The sequence below is a fragment of the Oncorhynchus mykiss genome, chromosome 22, assembly GCF_013265735.2.
Source record: "Oncorhynchus mykiss isolate Arlee chromosome 22, USDA_OmykA_1.1, whole genome shotgun sequence".
NCBI classification, from domain to species: Eukaryota; Metazoa; Chordata; class Actinopteri; order Salmoniformes; family Salmonidae; genus Oncorhynchus; species Oncorhynchus mykiss.
The window spans coordinates 27,558,238-27,579,983 of record NC_048586.1 but is presented as its reverse complement, the minus strand read 5'-3'; the positions used below and the strand labels follow the sequence as shown (position 1 = coordinate 27,579,983).

Sequence of the window (21,746 nt, the reverse complement as noted above, 5' to 3'; positions counted from 1 at the left end):
TGGGGTCATGATCCATTTGGAAGACCCATTTGCGACCAAGCTTTAACTTCCTGAATGATGTCTTGAGATGTTGCTTCAATATATCCACAATTTTCCTACCTCATGATGCCATCTATTTTGTGAAGTGCACCAATCCCTCCTGCAGCAAAGCACCCCCACAACATAATGCTGCCACCCCCTGTGCCTCACAGTTAGGATGGTGTTCTTCGGGTTGCAAGCCTCGCCGTTTCCTCCAAACATAACGATGGTCATTATGGCCAAACAGTTCTATTTATGTTTCATCAGACCAGAGGATATTTCTCCAAAAAGTACCATCTTTGTCCCCATGTGCAGTTGCAACCCGTAGTCTGGCTTGTTTATGGCGGTTTTGGAGCAGTTGCTTCTTCCTTGATGAGCGGCCTTTCAAGTATGTCGATATAAGACTCGTTTTCCTGTGGATATAGATACTTTTGTGCCCGTTTCCTCCAGCATCTTCACAAGGTCATTTGCTGTTGTTCTGGGATTGATTTGCACTTTTCACACCAAAGTACATTCATCTCTAGGAGACAGAACGCGTCTCCTTCCTGAGCGGTATGAAGGCTGCGTGGTCCCATGGTGTTTATACTTGCGTACTATTGTTTGTACAGATGAACGTGGTACCTTCAGGAATTTGGAAATTGCTCCCAAGGATGAACCAGACTTGTGGAGGTCTACAATTTTTTTTCTGAGGTCAAGCATTTCTTTTGATTTTCCTATGATGTCAAGCAAAGAGGCACTGAGTTTGAAGGTAGACCTTGAAATACATCCACAGGTACACCTCCAACTGACTCAAATTATGTCAATTAGCCTATCAGAAGCTTCTAAAGCCATGACATCATTTTCTGGAATTTTCCAAGCTGTTTAAAGGCACAGTCAACTTAGTGTATGTAAACTTCTGACCCATTGGAATTGTGATACAGTGAATTATAAGTGAAATAATCTGTCTGTAAACAATTGTTGGAAAAATTACTTGTGTCATGCATAAAGTCGAAGCCCAAACCGACTTGCCAAAACTATAGTTTGTTAATAAGAAATTTGTGGAGTGGTTGAAAAAGGAGTTTTAATGACTCCAACATAAGTGTATGTAAAATTCCGACTTCAACTGTATTTACAGTGCATTCAGAAAGTATGCAGACCCCTTCACTTTCTCCACATTGTTGCGTTACAGCCTTATTGTAAAATTGATTAAATAGTCCCCCCCCCCCCTCAAGCTACACACAATACCCCATAATGACAAAGCAAAAACAGTTTTATTAAAAATAAAATGTAAATGTGATATTTCAGAAGTATTCAGACCCTTACTCAGTACTTTGTTGAAGCACCTAAGGTAGCAACTACAGCCTCGAGTCTTCTTGGGTATGAAGCTACAAGCTTGGCACACCTGTATTTGGGGAGTTCCTCCCATTCTTCTCTGAAGATGCTCTCAAGCTCTGTCAGGTTCAATGGGGAGCGTTGCTGCACAGCTATTTTCATGTCTCTCCAGAGATGTTAGATTGGATTCAAGTCCGGGCTCTGGCAGGGCTGCTCAAGGACATTCAGAGACTTGTCCCGAAGTCACTTGCGCATTGTCTTGGCTGTGTGCTTAGGGTCATTGCCCTGTTGGAAGGTAAAGCTTCGCCCCAGTCCGAGGTCATGAGCGCTCTGGAGCAGGTTTTTATCAAGGATCTCTCTGTACTTTAGTCTGTTCATCTTCCCCTCAAACCTGACTAGTCTCCCAGCCCCTGCTGCTGAAAAACATCCCCACAGCATGATGCTGCCACCACCATGCTTCACCGTAGGGATGGTGCCAGGTTTCCTCTAGACGTGACACTTGGCATTCAGGCCAAATAGTTCAACTTGGTTTCATCAGACCAGAGAATCTTGTTTCTTATGATCTGAGTCTTTAGGTGCCTTTTGGCAAACTCCAAGCGGGCTGTTGCCTTTTACTGAGGAGTGGCTTCTGAACTCTGTCAGAGTTACCATTGGATTATTGGTCACCTCCCTGACCAAGGCCCTTCTCCCCCAACTGCTCTGTTTGACCGGGCAGCCAGCTCTAGGAAGAGTATTGGTGGTTTCAAACTTCTTCCATTCTTCAATGCTGCAGAATTATTTTGGTACCCTTCTGTCCCTCGACACAATCCTGTCTCGGAGCTCTACGGAACAATTATTTTGAGCTCGTGGCTTGGTTTTTTTGACATGCATTGTCAACTGTGGGACCTTATATGGACATGTGTGCCTTTCCAAATGTCCTGTCAATTGAATTTACCACAGGTGGATCCAATCAAGTTGTAGAAACATCTCAAGGATGATCAATGGAAACAGGATGCACCTGAGCTCAATTTCAAGTCTCATAGCAAAAGGTCTGAATACTTCCGTAAATAAGGTATCTTTTTTAAATTTTATTTTTTTAATACATTTGCAAACATTTCTACAACCTGCTTTTGCTTTGTCATCATGGGGTAATGTGTGACATTTTTCATAAATCCATTTTAGAATAAGGCTGTAACGTAACAACATTTGGAAAAAGTTTAAGGGTCTGAATATTTTCCAAATGCACTGTAGCTCTGTGTTTGTGGTTGTCATCTGTCATGTCTGTAAATTATGATGATTTAATGTTGTCTAAACTCAGTACTCTTCAATGCCAGACAAGTTCCTGTAGAAGTCCAAATAAATTAACTGAATTGATCACTATCTTTCACCTTTCTCACATCAACAGTTTTCTCACAATGTTCTGCTAAAATTGGTTAAGTCTAATATTCAAAGCCAACAAGAGTCAATCATATTATTCATCCAGACATAACATTGTTTGAGGCTTTGGAATTACAACACAAGTCAAAGCTGGTTAATTTAAATTTATGCATATATTTTACACGTGAGGACAGTGAAAGCATTTTTTCAAATTCATACATATGTAAAAAAGGTGATATACTGTCCAAATTATATTGTCTATAATACTGTAGACAAAGAGGTTCGAACATTAGCTCAGAGGAAATTAAAAAGAATATAGATACAAAAAAATATGTATATCTGTATAAATATATATTCAAGAGTAACAAAATTGTACTATACATTAAGGAGGATCAAAGACATGAGAAACTCCCGAGAGTAAAAATACAAAAAGGAACATAGATTTGAAAAAATCCCATCATGAGTCATTACATAAGATCTCAAATCAGTCACAGATTGTCAGTCATCACTTTCAAAACTCAGATACAAGGAAACCACACATCATCCACAGCACACCTAATACAAAAACACTCATACACACGAGAAAACTGACTCGGTGAGCAGTTTCTTTTTAAAGCTATTTTTCACTGAGTAGTCCATCCTGGTGGATTGGCAATCCCACTCGCGCTGACAACGATGATCAAATTAAGTGAATTTGATGCCCAATCCTGAAGACATGAGCCATATTATAAAAAAACATGTCCATTTCAATTCATTTTGTCATGCAAGTGAGCAAAAACATTTATGGCACGTTTAAACAATTGTCATTGTTTAAAATATTTCCCTCATATTATGTCACAAATCCGATCTTTGAGATACATATTGGTGCACTTAGAATGTTTGGGAATTGACTTACGGCAGAACTTGCAACATCTTGACCCTTCCGTCAGTATGCAATCACATATGGAATACTGTTATTCAGTTGGACATACAAGACTGCGTCAATGGTTGATTGTCAATAAGCATATGGAGATATTGGAGAAAATAAAGCATTCCCTGCTTTGAGCAGTGCTCCACTGCATAACAACAATTCTGTAACACAAGCATAATATTAATGGTCAAATTAACCTGTGGCCATTAGGATGCATTAAAATGTACCAATAATAGTCTGTCATTTACCATACTTGGGCTTGTAATACAAAGGAGGCTATTTATTCATATATTTGACACTTTATAACCAATCCTGCCCAGCTTTCCTTTTGTCTCTGAAACACATCTTTCTTTATCACCGTCTGTCTCTCTCCCTCTTCCATCCCTACTCTCCTACACACAGGGCCAGCCCAGTTGCAGAGAGCAGGAACGCTGCTGTCGTTATTCTGCACAAACACTGATCATCAACATCATCTTGTGGTGGATAGACATGCACCAACATTCATTGAAAAAAGCACTTTCAAACTCAAACACACTGGCAATCAAACCCACACGTTTCTTTTTTACACAAAAAGGAAAGAAGTACGTATACATGAAATAATGATAAAAATGCAAATAATAATATTAATCACAATAATAAGCAGCATTGGGTCATGTAACTATACGGAAAATATATCAACCAATATAATATATATTTGTACATAGCGTGTTTCAGTATTAAAAAATCAAAAGGATAATTGTAAGTGTTTACAAAAGGATGTATTGTATTTTCTGTATTGCACATAGTCATACTATCACATGTTTCTGCCATGTCTCCATACGGACCGAGGAGACTGTGTGGACACTTGGATGTGTTAACTCTATAATACTGCGCGTGTGGAAGTGGTGCACTAGCAGGTTGGACTTTGAAATGTCAATGTGGCTAAAAAGCACGGCATCAGTAATGTCACAGTACATGACAGTCTTAGAGCAGGTGTACTGTATGTGTTGTGTTGAGACATGGATAGGCGTGACTGCTTACCAAACATGTATGTAATCACCAGATCCATATCCACAACAATGCAATGATTCACACTTGTAGTTCACCTTCCTCAGAACTAGCTCAATAAAACATAGTCATCATAATAATACAGAGAAAGGAATTGATTGACTCAAATAACAATGTCATCCCATGTATCTGGCAGCTGGCACTTCAACCAAAGGAATTTGTGGTTGTTCCTACGAGTATTTCCCCATCACATCCATTCCCCTGGGTCTGACACTAAAAACAGAATCATTTAGGGGTGGTAAGGGAACAACATAGTGGCTCTCTAACCACAAGATGGCGGCATCCCACATCACCTATTTGGAGAAAAAAAAATGTGTGTGAAGTTGAAGGTAGGAGACACACAGCTAGTTAACCTTGGGGGAATCTCTAGACTGCCATGTCAGAACGTCTACCTTTGGAAAACATCCAAACAACATTGATAGACATGTGTAAGATAACCCTGTGGTTTTAGAGGACTTCAGGTGGTTAGCTGCAGAGGACAACCTCATTGCCCCCTCCTAGATTGTGTAGTTCAACCATCCTGCAAAGTGTGCATGTGTATTTTGGTAGCTTATTTTGTCACAGCTGTATGAGAAGTGTTGCGTTTTGATTCTCCCCGCTAGTTAATTCAGTCCAGTCCAACCTAACGTCCAGCTCAGTCTCCAAAGCACACACTGGTTCTAGTCCCTAAGTCTCAGAAAGGAAGAGACAAGCAACCCGTGAAACAGCAAGTGTTTGTGTTAACTTCATGGGGTAAGGTCAACCTGGAAGAAGTGATCTCTGTAAGACCCAGGGCAGAAGGAATGGGATAGAGCACTATGACCACTAGAAACACGCATGGTCACGGTCCCAGCGTCAAACTCTTATCTGAACACTTTTGTAAACCTCCACAGTGCAGTGGGAGCCTTTTAGAAGAACTACCTGTTCTGATGAGTCTTTTTTCATAACAGTCCTCTGGCATCATTATCCCATGCCTAGCCCTTGTACAGTTAGTTGTTTCTTGGTCCCAGATCAGGGGTTCTTACTGTAGTCTCTGCTCACGCTGTAGATTCCACACAGTAGTGCTTGAATTGTTGAACAGATGTCAGGCCGTCCTGTTCTCAATATCTCACTCGCTCTCAGTCTCCCAAAACCACATATACAGAGGCACGCACACACACATGAACATACATTCACAGTGGTAGATGGGAGGTTGGCAGACAGGGTCCCAGGTGCTGAGTGTTGACTTGCTGGAGAGAGAGAGCGAAAGAGAGAGGGGGGCATGGTTTAGAAAGCCAACAGTCTGGGCTCTTCTACACATACACAGGCTCACAGCCCTCCCCCTGCTCTTCCTCCTCCTCATCCTCTTCCTCCTCAGGGCCCATGCTGCTGGCTCCGCTGTGGCTGGGAGGCCCCTGGCTGTGGCTGGTCTCTGGGGGCTTGGGATAGCGGAAGGGGCAGCCGTTGTCATCAAAGAACCTGCGGAAGGTGAACTCGTAGAAGGCGTGCTCCGGGTGTGTCCCGTGTGGGGTGCAGAGGGTCTCCCAGGCCCGGGTGCTGTCTCCGCTATCACTCCACGCCCCGGGACCCCCTTCCTCCTCCACTGGGTCGAAGTTGGAAGTGTCCATGGGGTGGGCAATCTTGGGCCGGTAGGGGGCGGGCTGGGTGCGCAGGTTGCTGGAGAAGTCCATCTGGTCGAAGAAGGGATGAGTTTTGATCTCGCCGGCGCCGTTGCTCCCAAGACGTTCCTCTGGGGAGCAGCAGAGACGGCCGATGATGTCGACAGCCTCGGGGCTGAGCTTGATCTGCGGGGGCACCTGCAGCGTGCTCTCCCAGTTTATCACCTGAAGAGGAAAGGAAAGGGGGAGACCGTGAGGATACAGTATGTTTCAGACCTGCAATTGAGGAGTGATATGGTATTTCCACATTCAGTAGTTTTACTGAGCCGTGAGTCGACTGACTACTAACCTTAATCTGTGTCTCGGTGGGTGTCGGGGCCAGGAAGGGGGGCTGTCCCACCAGCATCTCAAACAAGATCACTCCCACACTCCACCAGTCACACAGCTGGGTGTACCCTGCAAGGACAACACCACAACTGCTCACTAACAAGATCATAATACACTTCTTTATTTCATATATCAAACATACAACTACTCCACCATGCCCGGTCTTGCCCTCACCTTTGCGCAACAACACCTCAGGGGCGATGTAGTTGGGCGTGCCCACCAGGGAGTGTGCCAGGCAGCGCTGGTGTTGCCGTGTCGCCCGCTGCTCTAGGGTCTGCAGCCGGTCGCCACAACGACAGTTGGACACGTCGTCCCAGAAGTCACTGGGCTCCATGCTGTCCTGTCTGATGTGGCTCCCTGGAGAGAGGAGAGGATATTACATATAGATCATATCAAGGGGAAGCCGTCTATACAAAAGCATCTACGCAGTGAAAGAACGTGTCCTTTGTCTTTCCCCTGCTCACCTTTCTGATAGTACTTGGAGTTGTGCGTCCAGCGGAAGCCAGTGCAGAGGCCAAAGTCGGTCAACTTGATGTGTCCGTCCAGGTCGATGAGGATGTTGTCCGGCTTGATGTCGCGGTGGATGAAGCCCATCTTGTGGACACTCTCGATGGCCAGGGTCAGCTCAGCCACGTAGAAGCATGCCAGCGGCTCAGGGAAGATGCCCATGCGGATCAGCAGGCTCATCATGTCTCCTCCGGGGATGTAGTCCATGACGAAGTAGAGGCTGTCTCGGTCCTGGAACGAGTAGTACAGACGCACCACCCACTCGTTGTCTGCCTCCGCCAGGATGTCACGCTCAGCCTTAGGGTTAGAAAGAATAAGAAAAAACTTTATTGTCCATTCCACACCAAACGCTGAAATGTGCTTTTGGCATCACAATAACATGGAAATATCACCAGGTGCAACGCGTCATCATGATAATTTGCCTTCAGCTTTACCTTGACGTGGGCCACCTGGTTGCGGTTGAGCACGTCCTTCTTGCGCAGCGTCTTCATGGCGTACAGGGCTCCCGTGTCGACCTTGCGGGTCAGGCACACCTCACCGAAGGCCCCGATCCCCAACGTCTTGATCTTGATAAACATGGCCTTGTCCATCTTGGCACGGCGCAGCCGGTTGTAGTTGGACTCCTTCTGGTTAAGCATCTTCCTCATCTGCTCCTGCTCCGCCTCTGATAGGCCAGCCTGGAGGAAGGGGGAGGGGAAGAATAAAAAAGGTTGAGTTGCCTTGGTAAAATACTGTATACATACCTTACTACGATTATATTATATTTTATATTGCTAATGTCTCAATCAACTGTGAATGTAGGGGGAAAAAATATCTAATGTATTACTTGACTAGTAAAAGCCATTTTTTTGTTTGTATGATTTCATAACATTCTATCAAAAGGACTGAACCCTGAGTAATTGTTTTTCTAAATGTTTTGGACAAGCTGTTACATATAAAGCCATGAACTCATCGACTCCCATTCTAGGCATGTAGGGTTTTCGAGGTGTAGGGTCTTGAGGACAACACAGGTCCTCAAAACCTTTAACGTCTCTCTCTGTCTTACCTTGGACATCTCCTGCTCTAGCTGCAGCCTGCGGTTCAGTTTCTGCTGGTGGGTCTTCATCACATTCTCCACATGCTGCTCCATGTAGAACTTGAAGGCGAAGGGCGAGTAGCTTTTAATGCGCGACTCCCTCTTCTCCTGATCACGTCCATTCTTCCTCACCGGCACTGGCGATGTCTGGATCTGCTTCTTGTTTTTCACTGCCTTCTCTCCTTTCCCAGCCTTGGTCTTCTCTTTCACCTGGCTCTCCTCTGCCTTTCCTCCTCCACTACCACCATGTGGCCTAGAAGGATTGTTGAGGTCTGGGGCTCCACACATAGATCCTCCTGGTCCCTCCAGGGGCCCTGCCTCTGAAGCAGCCCCAGACATGTGCAGGGTTTTGGGGTAGGGAGGTGGTGGACAGCGGGTCTCCTGGGCATGCTCCAGAGAGTAGGCCTCTTCAGGCATGTAGGCGAGGGGCTCAGATGCTTCCTGAGCAGCCAACCAGCCAGGGTGACATGGCCCCACAGCAGTCTTCGGCTCGGGCCTCATTACTCGGATGCTCTTCACTGGCTGCTGGATGGGGGGCGAAGTCACCGCTGTGATGGTGTTGGGTTGTCCCAGGGACGGGTCCTGCTTGCCGGGAGCTGGGGTGACCAGGGTGGGTCGGACGTTGTTTGGGGGCACTGACCGGTTGTTGAAGGAGTTGGTCCTACTGGGGACCCGCACCTCTCCCCGGAAGGGCCCCTGAGGCTGGGGCTGCCTGGCTGAAGGGGCCCCCTCAGGCCCCTGGGGACCGGCCCAGTGGTGCTGGTGCTGCTCGTACAGGTCCAGGTTAAGGCTGGCTCTAGAGGGTGTGAGCAGGTCAGAGAAATCTGGCCCCAGGGCAGCGGCGGCTCCACCGGGTGAGCGGGACATCATGTGGACCTGGTGTGAGGTTGGGCTGGACTGCTGGGGGTGGGGCGGTATGTACATGTTAGGAGGGTACCCTCCCCCATTCTGACCCATGACCCCTTTCCCCTGCATGTTGACGTAGTTGTCGGGTGCCAGCGGCGGCATCTTGTTCTGGAAGGAGGCACTCCTCTGCACGCCGTAGCTTGAGGGCTCCAACATGTGAGGCCGGACGTGGCCATAGTCGTAGTGGGGTCCTGGGACAGGGCCTCCTGGTGCCTGGGGCTGGAGCTGCAGGGGCTGGCTGGGGACGCTGTAGCCCATCATGGCCTGCTCCATACTGCCTGGATAGGCATTCTGCGTGGTGCCTGGGGTATACATGGGGTTCCCTGGATTGGCTGGAGGGTAGGCTGCCATGGCTGGAGTGTAGGCTCCCATGCTGAGAGGGCGTCCCATGGGGTTACCTATGGCAGGGCCCTGTACCGCGACCGAGGGGGGCATCATGTAGTTCATGACAGGAGGGGTGCCCATGTAGGCGCCCTCTGGCCCATAACCAGCACCCTCATACATTGGCGCCCCCATCTGGTGGTAGGGAGGCATGGCGCCCTCACTTGTTCCCTCCAATGGTGGTCTGTGGTCCATTGAGTTTGGAATGCCCCCTTTGCCTGTGGGCAGAAATCATAGTGGGGAGTGAGTTCATATCCTTACTGCATTTCAAACTTTATGTGCATATATTTAGAATGTACCGTGCATTCGGATACTATTCAGACCCCTTCACTTTTCCCACATTTTGCTACATTACAGCCTTATTCTAAAATGGATTAAATAAAACATTTTCCTCATGAATCTACACACAATAACCCATAATGACAAAGTGAAATCAGGTTTTTAGACATTTTTGCAAATGTATTACAAATAAAAACTGGAAATATCTTATTTAGATAAGTATTGCTATGAGATTCGAAAATGAGCTCAGGTGCATCCTGTTTCCATTTATCATCCTTGAGATGTTTCTGCAGTCCACTTGTGGTAAATACAATTGACTGGACATGATTTGGAAAGGCACACACCTGTCTATATAAGGTCCCACAGTTGACAATGCATGTCAGAGCAAATACCAAGCCATGAGGTCGAAGGAATTGTCTGTAGAGCTCCGAGACAAGATTGTGTCGAGGCACAGATTTTTATTTTTACCTTTATTTAAGATATGGGGTAGGGTACCAAAAATGTCTGCAGCATTGAAGGTCCCCAAGAACACAGTGGCCTCCATCATTCTTAAATGGAAGAAGTTTGGAACCACCAAGACTCTTCCAAGTGCTGGGCGCCCCGCCAAACTGAGCAATCGGGTAGAAGGGCCTTGGTCAGAGAGATGACCAAGAACCCCATGGTCACTCCGACAGACATCCAGAGTTCCTCTGTGGAAATGAGAGAATCTTCCAGAAGGACCAACATCACTGCAGCACTCCACCAATCAGGCCTTTATGGTAGTGGCCAAACAAAAGCCACTCCTCAGTAAAAGGCACATGACAGCCTGCTTGGAGTTTGAAAAAGGCACCTAAAGGACTCTCAGACCATGAGAAACAAGATTCTCTGCTCTGATTAAACCAAGATTGAACTCTTTGGCCTGAATGCCAAGCGTCACATCTGGAGGAAGCCTGGCACCATCTCTACGGTGAAGCATGGTGGTGGCAGCATCATGCTGTGGGGATGTTTTTAAGCTGCAGGGACTGGGAGACTCGTCAAGATCGAGGGAAAGATGAACAGAGCAAAGTACAGAGTGATCCTTGATGAAAACCTGCTCCAGAGCGCTCAGGTCCTCCTACTGGGATGAAGGTTCACCTTCCAACAGGACAACGACCCTAAGCACACAGCCAAGACAACACAGCAGTGGCTTCGGGACAAGTCTCTGAATGTCCTTGAGCAGCCCTGCCAGAGCCCGGACTTGAACCCGATCGAACATCTCTGGAGACAGATCTTGAGAATATCTGCAGAGATGAATGGGTTAAACTCCCCAAATACAGGTGTGCCAAGCTTGCAGAGTCATACCCAAGAAGGCTCATGGCTGTAATCGCTGCCAAAGGTGTTTCAACAAAGTACTGAGTAAAGGGTCTGAGAACTTATGTAAATGTCATATTTCCGTTTTTTACTTTTAATACATTTGCAAACATTTCTATCAACCTGTTGTAGCTTTGTCACCAATTTAATCCTTTTTAGAATAAGACTGTACATTTATGAAATGTGGAACGAGTAAAGGGGTCTGAATACTGCATGCACTGTATGTGCATGAGTTGTATTACCTGGTGAGGTCTGTTTGATGACCTGGACGATGAGTTCATTGCGGGGGTCCAGGTATCCCATCTTACTGATGTACTCCAGAGCAGCCTCAATGTTTCTGCTGCCCGTCTGCTTCAGAGCCCGCACCGCCATTTCCTGGTGGCAAAACAACGGTGTTGAAAAGACACTGATAAATCATTGAGAGACTGTGACTGATGACACTCATCCATCTCATTTTGTGGAACAGATTGCATTATTTTAGTGCCAGATAGTGTATAGCCTCTTCTGTTGTCATTGTCTATTCTATTGTCAACCATGCACACAGAAGGACATGATGATTTAAACAGCCCCTCAGCAGGCCTTGCACCTGCATCCTCTTCTCCTGGGGTCATGCACCAGCCACTTCCTGAGCCACACACACAACAACATAAAACAGAGAACCTTCCCTTTTACATTCTTTCAACAGCACGCTATTTTTATGACAAGGACCTCTACGGTGACAGTCCTGTACCATACTGTAGTACATATTTTAGGATTTATATAAAGATCATGCAGGTTTTCCTACTATTTTCATACTGGCTGATAGGCAGCGTACAAACAACAACAGCCATTAAACATCAGTGAGTGAGACGTGAAAATAAACATGACACAAGCTGTGACCGTTCTTTAACTAGGCGACCTACACCTACATGAGGAAATACCCCTTAATGTCATATGACCTCACTCTAAAGACATTCAACCCATACCTCAGTGTGGCCCTCAGTCAACACAGGCATTCAGCCCCACACTGCCTCCGCTGGTAAGTTAGAGAACTTCAACCAACTCCTACTGCTCACCTGAAAGAACCACTGGAGGTTGTTGTTTAAAACATAGAATCAAGACTAATCTTGATGATGTTGAATATGAATATTACATTTGACAGAAAATAAACTAGGGCTAGGGTTGTGGTGGTCATTCATTTTTGTCAGCCGGTTATTGTCATGCATAAGACTGCCAGTCTCAAGGTAATTGACCGTTAATTAACATAAACACGTTTAGCATCTCCAGACCTCCACGCATACAAGCTGCTGATGTGCGCCTTTGGAACGTCTGCATGAAAGAAAAGTTATAAATCAATTGCATATATACCATCACCAATGAATGTATTTTCAGCAGGTCTAAAGAAACATTATTATTTGAAGTAAATGTATTTCAGAAGACCAAAATGTGAGTTGGCCTACTGTATGTTATCTGGCTATGTGCCATGCCATAGGCTGTAGGCTTGTTAATTTAGCAGACAAGATATGCTTATGAGTCATGTTCCATTATTTGATATTATTTTATAGTAATAAGAATATAATTGAACAGCTGAATAAAATAGAAAGTATATTTTTCGAATTCCTGGAGTGAGAGTGCACATATGAAGTGGCTATGTTGAGCGTAAAGGTAATCATTTCAAACAGGTCCTATTCACTAGATTTAGACTTATTTGTCAACTGTAGTTGAGAATGATACAAACCTTAAAATGTCTTAGAAATCAAAAGATATATGGGCTGCATGATGAAACTATAGGATATTGAGGACTTTAGAAAATCGCTAATTTTAACCCATCAGACTATTCTAAATTTAATCTTGTCTTGTCAAAATTAGTTTTGATTTACAATGTTAAATTAAGGCCACTTTCCGCTGGTTTGTTTAGGCTACTCCGGTTACCGGTTACTTCACCACGCGCAACTGGTGATATTCTGCCCAAACTGTATGCCATGGGCTCTGTTCCCACCCTGTTTCTACAGCTACTCAGTGCTTCAGTTGGGAAACCAAGTGAAATCTGTTTGGGAACATGGATAGTAACATGTTTTCACATCTAAACATTTCATGAAACTGTTGCCACCCCCTCTCTCTGTGCGCTGGAGAAAGGAATGAAGAAGAGAGGGGAGGAGATGGAAATGCACAGTAGTGAGATATTCTCTAGCTATAAGGTCATGTGTCAGCCTATTAACTATGAAAATAAATAAAATGCCCTATTACTAGGCTATTCAAAATCAAATTCACTACAAACTGTAGGCTAACTCAATTTAGGATAGACCAATTATATACCAAAGATATCTTAAAATCAGTATTTTTGTGTAATATTCAGAAGGCTATGTATTGTATAACAGCACAACCATTTTAATTATGTATTTTTTTTTGGGGGGGGGGGGGGGGTGTCTTCAACTCATTACGGCTTGGGCCTATGAATATGCATAAGTTCTAATATGCATATGGTTGTTTTGAATTAATCATTACCTTAGAAAGTGCTGTCTATTTCTTTGTATTAGACTTTGAAGCAATATCCACAACAACCATGTTTTCCACTCAGTTTCAACCCGTTGTTGAATTTCTTTCTTCAAATTGATCATCACGGTGAGGTGAGTTTTAAAAGCAGATATTGTTTTAATTTTAGATTGCGTTTATGTCAGAGTGGTTAGAGGGTCAATAGAGCCCTGATTACCAGGCCATTTGCGACCTGATGATCGTTAGCGAGTTGGGTACTACTAACGCATATACAGAGTGAATAAGAGGAGGTTACAGATGACTCAACGGTCACTTAGAATTTGACTGCAGTCATGGCAGTCACCGCAACAACCCTAACTAGGGCTAAACACATTTTAAGGACTGAAGTGGACTTTAAACTCGTTTAAAGAGACTAATGCAGCCATTGTGTGTCCACAGGTTCTGACACAGACTGGGTGCTTCCATTTGCAGGGAGGAAACTTTAAGGGTTTAAAAACAGGGCTGCATAGCGACAGAGCACAATCAGCTCTCAGAACCAGGAAACAACGGAGCCACAGATATTCTACACAATGTGTGTGTACATCAGAGTGGGCCTGCCCATATCACTGAACCAAATAACACTCTTTCCCTCCCTTTCCCTCACGCATAACACACACACATACTAGCGTACAGGCACAGGAAAACGAAAATAAACACTCATTTCCACAGGCCAGGAAGTAAAGAATTCCAGCTATTTGGAAATCTGTATTTTTGGGTGTCTTTTCCTCCCATTGCTTTCCCTCCCTCTCACATACTCTCATCTTCTCCCTCTGTTTGTCTACTAGACTCATGTGCCTAAAATATCCTCAGCCACATTTGCACCCTTGTTATAATGGTTACAGCAACAAGCCAGGGAGTTATCCCAAACACACACACACACAAGGCCTCTGTCACATCCTGTTAACCTCATCATTACATAAAGGCAGCGACCACATCATTTCATATGTCAGAGGTTTAATATGCTTAGTGTGCATAAGATTCCTGTCTCCCCTCCACTCCGCCTGGCCCGCCCCTCGTACAGTAATAGTGCAGCCGCCGTACACATGAAGGAAGGTGGAGGAGAGGAAAAGAGCTCCTTCACACTCCACCCCTCCCAGTGGCCCCTCCTCGCTCCCCACCAAAACATTTCCTCTTTTACTGTGATTATGTAACTTGCCACAACGCTGTGTAATTTGTGGCTGGAGGAGGAGAGGCTGCTGATAAGAATAAGGCCAGAGGGCCCTTGGGGATGGAGGGGGGTTGAGACTAGAGAGGCCACTCACTACAGTGGCCATTATGGCTGTGGAATGTGTAGGAAAATACAGGCCCGGGCCCACACTCAATGGTCTGTTCAGTGGCCCCTAGGTTATAGTCGCCTAAAAAGACCAGGACCGTCCATCATACGACACACCTGGTGGCTGGTCCAGAAAACTAAAAGCATTTATGTAAAGGGCGGAGGACTGATGAAGTTGCTAAATGGTCGTAATGTTGTTGTTAATGTCTTTACTGGACCCGTTCCCCGACTGGGTTAACTTGAAGAGGCCGTCCTAGGACAAACACAGTGCCAGGCGACCGCAGCTTCGCTCACTGAGACACCATATCTACAATCCATCACTATGATGGTGAAAGCCAGACGACAGACAGTCAAAGTCAGTAGGCAGGAAAAGAGTTGCATCTATCTGGCTTGTCTTTCTTCCCTCCCTCTCGCCCCACTATCTCTAATTCTACTGTGCCGAGGTCTGAGGAGCGTTTTTTCCCTAGCACAGACTTGAGTTAAGCATTCTTTAAAATGAGAGTGCTGCCATCACAGGGCCTGTCCTCAGGCCTGTCCTGAACACTTCAACCACAGTATTGAGTCTGATTATAGTAACTGGTATCTGGCCAGTCCAAGTGCTTGGAACACACAGAGCCCTTTAAAATGCCCTGATCTTCGGCCAGTTATTGGTGTTTAAAGAGACTGAACTCTGCCGAACAGCCTGACCCTTATTACTTAGAAATACTCCGAGAAATTGCATCCCTGTAATAAGGCTATCCATATCTGAAATATAGTAGGCTTTATTTCTTTAGGCGAAAGGTGAGCAGACAATTTCCTGCAGAAACCTTCGTTCTCCTCTTCTATCTCTCTCTGGAGTGGACAAGACATTCACTTGTTCCAAAAGAAGATGAAGAAACCAACTGATATTTTAACATTTCTGCGTTCCACATTATGTAACCATTGTACTGTACTCTGGATATTATGACATTGAATGGCGCTTTCAACATCCACATTTGTGAGTTATGTTAGGTACTTAGAAGACATGATTATAGAACCAGCATTTAAGCTGAGACATTGATACAGACAAGAGCAGATTCTCCCACTTGAAAGCGCACAGACACTCACTCACTCTCCAGTCCTCACCTGGTCACAGCCAGCATTGACCAACTCCTGCAGCATCTGTCGGTTGACGTCTCCAGCAGGGTGGGCGGAGCCAGAGGGGCCAGACTCATTGGCAAAGGGCATGAGGGACCTGCGGATCTCTCTCAAAGCGTTCTGGTAGTTGTTGAACTTCTGAGGGGGCCGGAGCTGCTGCTGGCGACTCCCGGGGTCTTTGCTCTTGCTTTCGGTCCCGCGGCCCCCCTCACCCCAGGAGCTGCCCCCATGGAGGGCCTGGCTCACCAGCTTGGCTGGCTGCTTCAGCCCCTCCTTGATCTCCTGGAGACGCTGGCGCGTGTTGCCCACATACGGAGCAGCGGGGAACGTCTTGGGCCTCATGACACTCCCCTGTTTTGGTATCTAGCCTAGGGAACTCACACCCAAACAGACACCCACAACTGACACACTGACACAACACTCGTAAGCTTGCTCTGGAACTCTGTGACCTAAATAGATAAGGCCCTCCAGTAGGAGAGATTATGTTTCCTCCTCTCTTTCTCTTGGTCAAGGTTTTTGTTTATCTCTGTGTTGGGCTCCTACTGATAGGATTCCAACTGGCGTTCCATGTTGTGTGTTTTAGGGATCACACTCATTCCTATTCCAAGTCATATGAGGGGTCACAAGGATGCCCTTGGCCCAAACCACTCTGGCTCCCTTCTGTACCTGTGGAGCAAGACCAGAGCAGAAAAAGTTACTAAAATGTCTCTGTATGGGTAAGGTCAAGATGTGTGTTGTGGTCATGGTGGCCTAGGGTTACATTAGTTACACACATCTCATCAACTGTGTGTGAACTTCTCCTGTGTGATCCAATATTAACACCCCTTTGCAGTTGTATCTCCAAGAACATCGTCTACATTCTATTGTGGCAGTGCTACTCTCTGGGGCATAATAGGTGTGAAGGAAGCATATTTATCTGTGCACACGTGGAATAGTCACATAGCAACAACAATGTATTATTGCGGTGTAATTGTGTAACATAGCTTTTGTGGTGTAAAACCCTATTATTGATGTATGATCGTGTATAACATTTTATTAATGTATTGGACCTGTGTAACTTAGGCATGTTCAATTATGACAATTATTAAAATATAGGTGGTTAGCTTAGAGTGTTTGAGGCATTTTCTGACACAAACACAGCACTCACTGTGAGTGTAGTTTTTCTAAACAAACACATATTTAGAATGGTAGTGCCAAGCACCATCGCAATCTCCAGAATATTTAACCTCAGCTCCCATTCTTGCTTTGCGTGCCACATCTGACCCATAGCATTCCATTCCACAAGTGACGACAAGAAAACTCATACCATTGCATCACGGGGCAGATCGGACCAAAATAAACAACAGAAAAATAGATTTCCACTGAAAAACAACAGAGAGGAGAGTAGAGACAGGGTCTCCTACATGTTTTAAACCCACTAGTAGGAACAGTGGGCTGGCCTGCAGTTGACAGAGTGTACTCATGTGTATAGTGTACAGATGAATCAGTGATTGCTTTTCTATGTGTATAATGTCATTTTCTATGCTTGATTGTGTGTTTTTATGACTGAGCCACAACCAACATTTTCCCACAGGATAATAAAGTAATTATCTTATCAACCTGTTTGATCTCGGCAAAATATCTAATTGTGATTTTTTTCTCTCTCTCAAATATTGAGATTTGACATGCAAAATATGTAAAAGAACTGGAATGATTTTTATTAAGATGCAAAGTGGAACACAGCATAGTGCTTGTTTGGAACAATCTGTTGACTGCATTTGACCCAACAGAACATCATGCACACTTATAATGAATCTAACAGCAAGGAGGAAGTGAGCCCGGCCATTTTAGCAAAAAAACGCCCTTTTTTGACCAAAATAACAAGCATTAATTCGTGTCACATCTCAGTTTGAAAACAATGTCCCCCCCCAAAATTCCTTGATTTAAAAAACCTGCATACAAACATGGTCTCTTTCTTGAGTAAGGCAGCTCCAAAATGCAGGTGTTTCAGCCTAGCTCAGTGCTTTCTGTGGTGGAGGGACAGGCAGCGGAAATACAGAGTGTAGGCGTTGGTAATCGACTCCAGTTGCGCCGTGATTGGCTCAGTGTTGTGTCACTCATGGGGACACTATGTCACCACCAAATCTACAGGGACAGTTCAGGCCCCCTTGGGTGCTGCCATAGATTTACATGAGAAGTGCCTGTCCAAGAACACTCAAGGTCATTGGCCACAGATAAAATGGCTTCAAATCACGTTATATCTACCGTAGCTTTGATTGGACTGATCATGTCAACATCATACTTTCACAATCTTAGCTAGGAAGCAGTCATCCTCATGAATTATGACAATCTCCTGGCAAATCCATTTCAATCCTTGTCATATGAAGAGAAATTATAGATTAAACCTATCGGTGCTCATTGGGCCATTGGACAAAACATTGCTCAACAAGTCTGAAATCGCATATTCAACAATGAGTGGTTTGGAAGGAATCGATGGCTAACTGCAAGAGTTGAGAAGCAATCACTATTTTGCTTCCCCTGCCTGCTATTAGGTGGAGAGGGTGTGTGGTCCAAGTCTGGATTTATGGATTTAAAACATCGGTCTGAAAGGATCTCCTTTCCCAGTTTAAAAGGATGAACATTCACAAGCAACACCATGGGCCAAAACAGGTTGAATTACATTGGTGTGTTCAAGACAACTGGGAACTTGGAACTCTGGCCTCTTTCTAGAGCTCCGACCTTAAGATCACTGACATCATGACTCTGAGTTACCAGTTGTCTTGAAAGCACCATAAATCGAGAGATTGCCAGACTTTGATGACAAAGTTTGCCCACAAGAAGGACCGCCACGTTCAAGTGATCACAGCAATGGTGAGTCCAAAAATATGTCTTGTATACTGCTGCATAAATGTAATATGCCAGGAAGATCCACTACCTGACCAAAAGTATGTGGACACCTCGTCAAACATCTCATTCCAAAATCAAGAGCAATGTAGTTGGTCCCTCTTTGCTGCTATAACAGCTTATATTATTCTGTGAAGGCTTTCCACTAGATGATGATGGAACATTGCTGCGGGGACTTGCTTCTATTCAGCCACAAGAGCATTAGTGAGGTCGGGCATGGATGTTGGGCGATTAGGCCTGGCTCGCATTCGGCGATCCAATTCATCCTAAAGGTGTTCGATTGGGTTGAGGTCTGGGCTCTGTGTAGGTCAGTCAAGTTATTCCGCACCGATCTCGACAAACCATTTCTGTATGGACATTGCTTTGTGCATAGGGGCATTGTCATGCTGAAACAGGAAAGGGCCTTCCCTAAACTGTTGCCACAAAGTTAGAGGCACAGAATCCTGTAGTATGTCATTGTATGCTATAGCATTAAGATTTCCCTACACTGAAACTAAGGGGCCTAGCCTGAACCATGAAAAAACAGCCACAGACCATTATTTTTCCTCCACCAAACTTTACAGTTAGCACTATGCAGTCGGGAAGGTAGCGTTCTCCTGGCATCCACCAAACCGGTCCCATTTTGTGAGCTTGTGTGGACTACCATTTCACGGCTGTTGCTCCTAGACAATTCCACTTCACAATAACAGCCCTTACAGTTGACCGGGCCAGCTCTAGACTTGTTGGAAAGGTGACATCCTATGACGGTGGCACATTGAAAGTCACAGAGCTCTTCAATAAGGCCACTCTACTGACAATGCTTGTCTATGGAGATTGCATGGCTGTGTGCTCGATTTTATACACTTGTCAGCAACGGGTGTGGCTGAAATAACCAAATCCAGTCATTTGAAGGGGTATTGTTGCCTCTACCTTCTTAACCTTTGTGCGGTTGTCTGTGCCCAATAATGCCTGTACCATGTTTTATGCTGCTATCATGTTGTACAGCGACAGAATTCAGAATGTTGCTACCATGCTGTGTTGTCAAGTGTTTACGCCTTTCTCTGTTGTTGTCTAGGTCTCTCTTTATGTAGTGTTGTCTCTCTTGTCGTGATGTGTGTTTTGTCCTATTTTTATATGAATTTTTAATCCCAGCCCCCGTCCCCGCAGGAGGCCTTTTGCCTTTTGGTAGGCCGTCATTGTAAATAAGAATTTGTTCTTAACTGACTTGCCTAGTTAAAAAAAATATACAGTGCCTTGCGAAAGTATTCGGCCCCCTTGAACTTTGCGACCTTTTGCCAAAAGGTCGCAAAGTTCAAGGGGGCCAAATACTTTCGCAAGGCACTGTATATTTAAACTTGATTTAAATCCACATACTTTTGTATATATAGTGTATGTCAGTAGCTAATAACGTTGTCTTAAGTGTATGATGTGTAGTAAGCTGCTAGTAGCCAATGTGTCTCACCCTAATTATTTGGTCCTTCTACCCCTCAGTACTAAGCCTACTGTTCTGACTTGGTGGTGCACATGTAGCCTATTGCCTGTTGTAGAGAAATGTCATCATTGAATATTGTAAGAGCTTTCCTTGTCTGCTTATTTGTCCTATGGTTCTGACTTGGTGTACTGGGAGCATATTGTAATAATGGCCCATATTCTGAATTCTGACGCTGTACATTTCAAAAGTGCTGAACAAATAGTTATGACTACTTGCTCATTGTCTTAATCGAAATTATGGCTTGCCTCTTATATGCTCATCCTTCCATTATGCGATAGTTTGTACATTCAATTGTTTTATTGCTTATATAGGTCTCATTAGTATCTTATTCATCATTTTTGGCAATGTCGGAATGATTTCATTGTTTTGCTTACTTTGTGTATTATAATAAGCTGATGTGTTTTTCTTCACGATGACGGGATACTATATAATGTTGTTGGGTCTGTAACCATGTTTGCCAGTGACAGTCTCTTGCCATTCAAATATATATTTTTTTAACAATAAATTCAGTAATAGACCCATGTAATTCCAGCTGATATTGCGAGGGTTGTTTTGTTTGCGCAATGCGTTGTCTGCGCGTCGGTATATTGTCTATAAAAGTGGATCCTCCTGGTTGTATTTCCCTTACTTTTTAGACCACATAGGCATTATAAAATGTTGTGTAGTGGCTTTGCTGGCATACATCTAAAAAAAGAATTGGTCGAGTTTGTCCCACCAAGATTTACATGCTAAAATCGCCACTATGAACCCCGTCCATCACAGTGAAAAGTAAAAAATGGTTGTTTCAATATTCTTACCATATTGATCACTTCGTGGGTTTTCTTGTCGAGGTTGTGATTAGTTTAACATTTCGAGAGTGAAAGAACGTGGGGCCTTCTCAATTTAGCGCTGGAAGCAACGCAACTCCACAGCCTGGAGCAGCCCGACATTCCAATGAAGGGAGAATTTCAGTCCCAGCAGTCTTTCTCTGGCCGAAAGCTGGTCGCGTTGGAAGAAATCCGAGGCTTTATCTTCAATTTAAATAAAATGCAGTACTAATAATAACTTATTTCTGTGTCTTCATCAAAATAGTTAAGCTTTCCCAAAATATGAAGTTGTTAACTTACCATGAGATAGATGTATCATTCAGATTTAATCCGATAAAGAATCCAACCAAATACACTTTTCGGGAAACTTTAAATCCAATCATTTGTTGCACAACACAAACGATAATTTATCGAACTTCCTCTTAACGGTAGGCCCGAGTAAATATCATGAAGAGACTCCATTTTCTCCCAACTCCAGGCAGAATTAGAATTCAGTACAAAATTGGACGACACTTACTGCATTGTTAACATTCCTGGAGTCACGTGAGGGACAAATGCACGTCAGCGCCACACATATTATAGGCGGTGCTTCCTACATGTATT

At 44.5% G+C, this 21,746-nt stretch overlaps 1 protein-coding gene across 3 annotated transcripts; it reads right to left on the bottom strand.

Moving 5' to 3' along the window:
* Positions 1-2,836: 2,836 nt before the first annotated feature.
* Positions 2,837-21,681, bottom strand: LOC110501678 (serine/threonine-protein kinase LATS2). 3 transcript variants are annotated; one of them, XM_021579405.2, is made up of 10 exons: positions 21,444-21,681; positions 21,135-21,347; positions 15,972-16,649; positions 11,326-11,458; positions 8,159-9,693; positions 7,548-7,790; positions 7,071-7,410; positions 6,781-6,963; positions 6,569-6,675; positions 2,837-6,444 (listed from the first exon to the last, which is right to left on the bottom strand). In XM_021579405.2, exons 3-10 carry the CDS (start codon positions 16,323-16,325, stop codon positions 5,914-5,916), a joined length of 3,426 nt encoding a protein of 1,141 aa, XP_021435080.2. In that variant the 5' UTR covers positions 16,326-16,649; positions 21,135-21,347; positions 21,444-21,681; the 3' UTR covers positions 2,837-5,913. The 3 variants fall into 3 exon arrangements, with proteins under 3 accessions (XP_021435080.2, XP_021435081.2, XP_021435079.2); XM_021579406.2 differs by having other exon boundaries at positions 21,135-21,315; XM_021579404.2 differs by lacking the exon at positions 21,135-21,347.
* Positions 21,682-21,746: the final 65 nt, after the last annotated feature.